General features: G+C 49.3%; 1 protein-coding gene across 1 annotated transcript; it reads right to left on the reverse strand.

The window, feature by feature from the left end:
* Positions 1-1,651: 1,651 nt before the first annotated feature.
* Positions 1,652-3,309, reverse strand: LOC125523450 (protein ENHANCED PSEUDOMONAS SUSCEPTIBILITY 1-like). The gene has a single exon (XM_048688482.1). It carries the CDS (start codon positions 3,218-3,220, stop codon positions 1,793-1,795), a length of 1,428 nt encoding a protein of 475 aa, XP_048544439.1. The 5' UTR covers positions 3,221-3,309; the 3' UTR covers positions 1,652-1,792.
* Between the last annotated feature and the right edge of the window lie 5,180 nt (positions 3,310-8,489).

Genomic DNA, 8,489 nt, shown 5'->3' on the forward strand with positions numbered 1-8,489 from the left:
AGAATATGCGAACATTCTTTGTAAAATCATGAACATGTTTTCAGTCCATGAACAATTTATCAATGCCTTAACATTTTTTTAAATAGGACATTTTTAAATTTCCAAACATTTTGAAATCTCAAATTATTTAAAATAAGAAAATGAAAAATGAAAAATATATATTAAAAAACAGAGCGCCCCACTCATGTGCCGCCCCAAAAGGTCACGTTGGGGGAGCAAGGGGGGCGCGTTGCATCCCCCAGCGCGGCACGCACCGTATAGGATCTCCCCTCGAAGAGTGTCAACAATGGGCCAAAGAAAGACTTTAACTTGTGGGCCTACTTCTCGGCCCACTCACACACAACCTTCTCCGGTGGCTTGCAGGTGTTAAATAGCTAGCTCATCTATGAGTTCTCAAGACCCCTAAAAAAATCTATGAGTTCTAAAAAAACCTAGCTCATCTATGTCTCTCGACTTGGGAAGAAAGTAGGTGGCTTCAGAGCAGTATAGTTGTCAGACAAACACCCATGCGACGGTGAGAAAAGAGAGAGATGGAGTGTATAATAGTTAGGCTCCATAACATCTCTGGTGGTGACGTATGTGACCACGACGTTGACGCGTCGTTGTCGGCCCTCGTTTCCGCAACAACGGGGTACACCCACGCACGTCGGGGTCCACCATGACTTAGCCTTCATGCAGGAGGTGACCGCATGTTCATCTTAGTTGGGGACAACAGAGAAGGGGGGGGGAGGGTTGGTTGACTGCGGTTGACCTTGACAGAGGCGCGGAAGGGGCACAAGGTCAGGTGTGTGTACATCCCCCGCAAGGACGAGGTCAAGCGAGTTGAGAAGTGGCATGACAAACGTGACGACTCTCTGAGCCCGTTGAGAAGCGGCATGGCAGAGGGTGGCGCTGGTGGTGGCGGTGGCAGCGGAGGAGAAAAGAGGGGCAAACTGAGTGTTGTGGGTTGGGTTTGTTCCATTGAGGAGAGAGGGTTTAGTTCCAAAGATGAAGCATGGTGAGGGGTGCCGACGGCAGTGGCAGAGAAGGTGCCCACGACGGCGGACAGAGGCGCCGGAGGCGGGGGTTGTCAAGGACAAGGAGGCCGGGAAGGTGGCGGAGCGGATCACCACAGAGGAGGAGGACTGTTGGACCGACATGGCAATAGCCTGGAGTCTGATACCAAGTTGAACCATGGAATTCACTTCTGAGTGTTGCTTCGGTTACAAGAGGTACAACATATACATGAGGTTATAGGGGAAGCCCGATAAACGAGGCACGTAGGTCCATCAGGTTTCAAGTCTCGGAAGTGCTTATAGAGATAGGGTGTGCATTTATAGAGGTGGGTGTATACACATGTATATGAACGCTTGTGTCTACACTGATGTTAAAAAAAAGACAATTCAATTTCCATCGAATCTAAACTCTATAGATTCAGCTGCGTGAGAAGGATCAATCTCTTGTGTCCCCAATTTCAGTATTTAGTTTCCCCTCTCTGAAATTAGTTTTTTTGTGTTCATCTTATTCCCCTAGCTAGATCCCAGTCTCATGTGCATTAAGCCTATTGATTAGCAATATAAGCAGTAGTGGGTTGCTCACATAAATGTAGGTTTGACTACATGTCCCAAATATCATTCTTTTTTTCTTGTTTGTATCAGAGAGAAAATTATAATACTCAACAATTTCTTTAATTTTCACTTATTGTCATTCAAAGCCAAGAATTAGAACATGTTACTGTTATATCAAGCAAACATAAAAAAAAAGAAAAATTGGCAAGCAGTATCAGAGCAGAGTGTTGACATGCATAGAAGATTCAAGTGGCCTTCTTCTCCGGCACCGGCGCCGGCACGGGTGTGTCCGGGGACACGGCGGCCCAGAACTCCACGTCCTCCTCGAGCGCGGCCATGTTCTCTAGCGACAACGTGAGCTCGGCATCGATGCTACCGCCGCCCTCATGGCCGGGGTACAACGACGTCTTGCCGTCGAACTTGTTGGCCATGCCACTGCGCGCCGCCACGGGGCTCCCCCATCCGAAGTCGCAGCCGTACATGTCGAACCGCGGCGAGCTCCCCATCATGGTGCCTGTCGGGTCGAAGAAGCGGTGCGTGTACACCATGGGCTTGGCGGTCCACGCCGCCACGCGCGCCCTGATGGACGCGTCCGTGTGCGCCGCCACGGCCCGCCCCACGGCCGCCGCCGCCCAGCCGTGCCCGCGGTCGAGCAGGTCCGCGGCGCGCGTTGAGTCGGTCCCAATGGCGTAGATGGTGTTGCCGAAGTAGTCCTGCGGGAGCTGCGGCCGGAGGCGCCCGCGGTTGTTGATGGCCGCGCGGCACGTCGTCTCCTGCTCCGGCGCCATCCGCCGCGCGCGGGTGATGCAGCGCCAGAGGAGGGACGACAGCGCCTGGAACTTCGTTAGTGCGGCCGCGCCCGCCGTGTCGCCGGCGGCCAGGAGCTCCTCACGCGCGCGCTCCTTGAGCGCGGCCAGCGAGTCCGCGGAGAAGTGCAGCATCCGCTCGCGCAGCTGCAGCGGGGGCGCCCGCTCGATGAGCTCGGACACGTCGGCGCACGGCAGCACCGCCGGCCCCGCCGGGCCGCCGTCGGGCGACCAGCGGTCGAACGAGGGCTTCGGCGCCGGGGGCACCGCCACAAGGCCGAGGCTGGCGCGCGCGAGGGCGGCCCAGTAGTTGACGAAGTCCCAGAAGGCGGTGCCGTCGGAGAGCGCGTGGTTGTAGGCGAAGCCGACGAAGACCCCGTCGGCGAGGTCGGTGACCTGGACGGCGAACAGCGGCTGCTCCTGGCCGCCGTAGTTGACGGCGTCGGTGAGCTGGAAGAACTGCGCCAGCACGCCGCGCGGCACGTCGGCGTCGCGGGGGAGCACGTCCGCCATGGTCACCCCGTCGGCCACGGCGTGCACGACCTCCACGCCCTGGCCGGCGCAGTCGACGTGGACGGAGCACCCCACGACGTTCCCGGCGTCATCCCTGTGCTGCTCCGTGGCGAAGCGGCCGGCGATGGGGTAGTAGTGGGCGAGCGCGTCGCCGAGTACCGCGGCGAGGTGGTCGGCGGCGTTGAACGCCGAGGAGGTGGGCCTGTGGAAGAGGAGGCCCTTCTGGATGTAGTTGGAGGAGAGCATGGATGCGTCCCAGGAGGTGAGCGGGATGCGCTCCCTCGGCCGCGGCGGCGGCTTCACCGTGGACGACGAGACGACGCGCACCATCGGGGACGGCGACCGCGACGGCATGGTGATGGTGGATTGGGGATAAGAAAAGATTTGGTCCGTCGTTGCAGGTTTGCTTTGTAGCTGCAGGCCGGACACTAGATCACAAAATTTGAAAGAGATTTATAGCCCGTGGGGTGGGTAAATTACTGATTGCGATTGTGACTGGGTTGGTTGGTGGCACTCCAAAATTTGGACCTTTTCGTATCTATAACCATTTACGACCAAATCGGTAAGAAAGGTCAAAATTCAATTTTGATTTGGACACATGATATCTGCAGATGCATACACGTGTTTATTACCGATTCTGTTTTACCAAATCAGTCGATCTCACATGCATGGATTCCAAATTGCCAAGCAAGAGGGATGCACTGGATGATTACGACGTGGTGCTTACTCCGGCCTCAAATGCTTGTGCTAGATTCAACGCGGATCCTTCCTTCGGGGCAGACACGTCCGGGCGTGCAGAATCCTCTGCATGGTGCTGAATCGAGGAGCGGAGTTGGGGAATTCGGATGTCCATCATGTCAGACTTCAACAGTCTAGATCATCGAAAAACCCCTCCGGACCGCTTCATTTTCACCCCCCCTCCCCTTTCTTCGCACATCCAATCTCAATGTTGGCGCAAAACCCATCACGGTCCTCCGCAATGTATCTCTCTGACCCGACAGACCCGACAATCAATATCTTCGAGGTGTCGCCGTCGCCAATGCTCGCGTACACCGCCTCCGCACCGAATACGAAGATTTGGAGGAATGGAGGATCAATACTCGCTGGCACCCGATGTGGAAACAAATAAAAAGAGAGGAGCCACCTACTCGACGAAGGAGGGCGAGTTGTTGTTCATGGCTTGGTCGGGCACAAGCATTGACCCCGCTTGCCGGTCTGAAGCAAATGGAGCGACATTTTGGAGGAGGGTGCATGAGTTGTTTCATGAGAACAACCACTACTCGCCCTATACTCTCGAAATAGGCTTTCGTACTCGCCCTATACCGTCGAAAGGATTCTTGAACGGAATGATAGCTCACTCAACCATTGGTAGTACGGCTTTCAATAATCGTCAAGAATTCTATGGTGATTATGCACAAATTAATACAAAATCAGGCACCGAGTGGCATGGGATTCGACGGTCTCGTAAGTTTTGCTTCATTTTCTTTATGTGTTGTGGTGCATGGGATCTTTTGCTCTATGTTGCAATGTTTTGATCATGTAATTGTTTTGTTTTCCTAACCCGGCCTCACAATGGTGCTGTACAAGAAGAAGTAGGGCATCCATCCATATGATGCATTATTGTCGGATCAAGTTCAATGGCGGTGGAGCTGGAGGAGGGCTTGCACCGGCCACCCATGTGTCAGAGGTCGAGAGGGAAAAGTTGGAGCATGATCAGGAAAAGCGCAGTGGCGGCCAAATTGTCGAAGAAGTGGGATGACATCATGGACAAGAAGGAGGCTGAAGGAGGGGAGGTTTATAGAGTTCATGCCAATGCAAAGAAAAGAAGGTTGACCTAGAGGAGAAGAAGCTAATTGCATTTAACAAGTGTGTGAAGTCCAAGGTCATGTGCGTGAAGACCTATGACTGTAAATGCCTATGCTGTGGTGTGGGTTCACCAATTGCATAGTGACATCATTGCGTGTTATGTAAATGGCGGTGGGCAATGATTCATTTTGTTCGGCTGCTTGCTTGATGGACCCGGATTATGGACCTTGTTGAACATCATGTGCTTATGCTTTTGATTGTTTTTATTTGCAGGTGTTACATGTATGGTTGATTTTCTATTGAATATTGAACATCGAAGCAATTTGAGTTAGTGGAAAGAAAGAGGTGAAGGAGGGGAGGATAAGTAGGTGATTTTTAGATGATAGTCTTGGATAGGCGTCCGCTCAATTGTCCGCGAACACATCCAGACATATCCAAGGGCAGATGAGGACATTCGTTTGAGGTTTCCCTTTGGATACGTCCTTAGGTGTACCAGCTACTCCACTTGGAGTTGATAAGGGCATCTCCAACAGCGACCTCTAAATTAGACACCATATCCGTCTGCAGACAGGTGTCTGGACAGTAGGAGACGTCCATCCAACCGTGCTGGCATCCATTTAATAACAAATTTGAACCAAAAATTTATCGCTTGGACTAGTGTGAGCACTTAAAGAAAAGATATAACACTAGCACTTGAAGAAAAAGAAAAAAAAGAAAAACAATGGTGCTTCTGTCAAATGCTACTAACCTTCCACCAAAGAACAGAAAAAGTTTGCGGCGGCCTTCCGTCATCCGGACAAAGAGAGGATTCATGGTGGCTTCGATTCATCATGTGGATGTCCACACTCCGGCAAAGCCCTCTGGTTGGTTCTGGTTTGCGAGAAAACAGAAATCCGGCCTAGTCTGCGGATCGATACGAGATTGCGTTAAGTGACAAACTGCGTCCGAACAGTTTGGTTCCTATGTGAGGGTTCGCTTTGCAGATGCAATTCATCGACGGAACCACTATCAGACTGAGAGAATTTAGGAAGAGAAAACGTCACATCCGTAATTAATTAACTGCGCTAATAAAGTACTACTCCGGTGTGGTACAGGTATGAAGGCATGCATGTGCAGCTTGCTTGTTTGCCAAGACAGCTATAATAAAGAAGAAGATATCAGAATTACTCCTAAGCTGGATTTGGTAGTGGCGAAGACTGAGTAAAGTCCACGTTTACCATTGACCTCATTACTGCCTGATTCAAAAACATGTGGCCATGTCATGTGTGCACTACTGAAGAAGAAGATGTCATACATACTGTCTTGTGCTTTTGGAGGCTGAACCTCTACATTAGGTGAACCACTTCCTACTAAATGAACAAATGGATGACGAACGGCGGGGAACGGTGATTCAAATCGGAAATGCACAAAATGATACTCCCTCCGTCCCATAATATAAGAGCGTTTTGGACATTATGGGATGGAGGGAGTATTGTTTTAAGTGTGTAAATAATATCATGAAAAAAGTTACACGTGTACGTAAGGTAACTGGACAGCTTAAGATTCCTATGACAAAATGTATTTGAGGAAGTTTCAAGGAAGCTGCATCTGCATCCAGACTTGACTAGACTGGGTCCAAGTCATGTAGAGAGAAACCAAATTCGAACACACCAGTCTCAAAATCCACAAAATACACGCGTACACCAGTCTGATCAGCTGAAGCTTGCATGAGGGCTGGTTAAGTGGGTAGGTAGGGAGTTTATTAATCACCAGTCTCAAAATCCACAAAAATATTACTGATCCGTTGACAAGAAAGGCTTGCATACACCTAACGGAAAGGAAGGCGCACTTGCACTCTTTTGAATACTTCCACAGTTGTGTGTTGTGTTGTATATAAAAAAGCGAGTTGATTTGTTAACAAAAATTGCAGCAAAATATGCGTATCTAGTAGTGTTTCTTATTCGACTGGAAAACTGTAGGGAAGGCCCTGACAATATTTTTTATTAAAGGAAATACTATTACAAGAGCAGGAAGTGGGTGTATACCCAAGGGGGTATACAAAAGCTGTAAAAGATATACAAAAGAAAAAAAAACAAATTCAACAACGAATAGTGGCCTTTATTATTTGGTACTATTTGCTGAACTGTCTTTTCGTACTACATAAATGAATTTGTGTTTTAACTCGAATTTTTTACATGTGTATAGAACACCATCTCTCTGAGATACATTGTATTTTCTTCAGAATTTTCCATAACTTTAAAACATAATTTCCACGTGGTTTCCCCCGGATATTCTCGTACAAGGGGCGAGAACTAAGACATGTTCTAAGAGCATTAGCTTTGTCAACTTTTAGTCTAAAGGAAAGTAGGTGACATTTCCTTCAAAAGAAAAGGTGAAACCTATAATCAATACTAGGGCTGAGGTTGTCAAAGATTTGGCATTTCTCTCTTACCAAATACACCAAGCTACGATGATGAAAATTTCGACGACGAGCAGACTAGCAAAGGTGGCTCTAGCAAAGTGGACAGAGTCTGCAAATTCATTGTTGTTCCCGAGTTGAAGGAGGTTTTCCTCGAGCGTCTTTGACTGAAAAATATAAGATGATGAGATGATCCTGTTTTTCAACATCATTGTTGTAGCACAGGATACACCAATCGTTATCCAGGGCAATACAGTTATTCCTTGGAAGCCTTTCTCTAGTGTTGAGCCTATCCCGAATGAGCATTCAAGGAAAATACTTTGGTCTTTTTAGTATTTGGAAGACCAAAGTGTCGGTGTCAAAACCGACCGATCTTGGATAGGGGGTCCCGAACTGTGCATCTGAGGATCGAAGGTAACAGGAGGCAGGGGACACGATGTTTATCCAGGTTCGGACCCTCTTAATGGAGGTAATACCTTACTTCCTGCTTGATTGACTTTGATGAGCATAGGGTTACAAGAGTTGATCTACCTCGAGATCGTAATGGCTAAACCCTAAATGTCTAACCTGTATGATTATGATTGCCTCTACGGACTAAACCCTCTGGTTTATATAGAGACCGGAGGGGCTTTGGGTTGTACAGAGTCGGTTTACAGAGAAAGGAGACTTCATATCCGAACGCCGAAGCTTGCCATCCACGCAAAGAAGAGTCCCATCCGGACACGGGGGAAGGCCTTCTATCTTGTATCTTCATGGCCCATCAGTCCGGCTCATGTCACATAGCCTGGATGCCTGGGGACCCCCTAATCCAGGACTCCTTCAGTAGCCCCTGAACCAGGCTTCAATGACGATGTGTTCGACGCGCAGATTGTCTTCGACATTGCAAGGCGGGTTCCTCTTCTGAATACTCCAAAGCAGCTGAACAGAAGAACTATATCCGGTTCTGTACAATAGTTACAACCCTGAACCACAAGGGTAAAATACTTAAACAAAATAAGTCATGTCTACTGACAGCTTTTTCGGCGAGAGGTTATGTTCTGGCCTTATTATTATTTTGAACCGTTTTTATCCCCCCGCTTCGCGTTTCGAGGCGCGGTCTTTATTGACACGTCTTGTCGAAGCAGAGATCGTGTCCCCTTATTGCGGGATTCTCATCAATACGGGTTTGGGTAATCCAACCATGCCGTTTGCACGACCCCTTGGGAATAGGCAAGTTTTAAGGCTCGTGAGGGGGCGCTTGATATTCAATGCCTTTATAAGAGGATAAGGACCCATCTTTTTACCTCACGCCTTCTTCCTCTTCCACCCTTCCATCCTCGAGCTCCAGCGCCCAAGTTTTGATCTTTTCCGTCACCACCAAACACTCCAACCATGTCCGGATCCGGCTCACAGGGCAAGTGGATGGCTTCCTCCGTCACG

Source organism: Triticum urartu, chromosome 7 (genome assembly GCF_003073215.2).
Source record: "Triticum urartu cultivar G1812 chromosome 7, Tu2.1, whole genome shotgun sequence".
Classification (NCBI taxonomy): Eukaryota; Viridiplantae; Streptophyta; class Magnoliopsida; order Poales; family Poaceae; genus Triticum; species Triticum urartu.

Excerpts from the sequence above, each read along its gene's own strand:
- LOC125523450 (XM_048688482.1), bottom strand. The coding sequence starts at position 3,220 with ATGCCGTCGCGGTCGCCGTCCCCGATGGTGCGCGTCGTCTCGTCGTCC.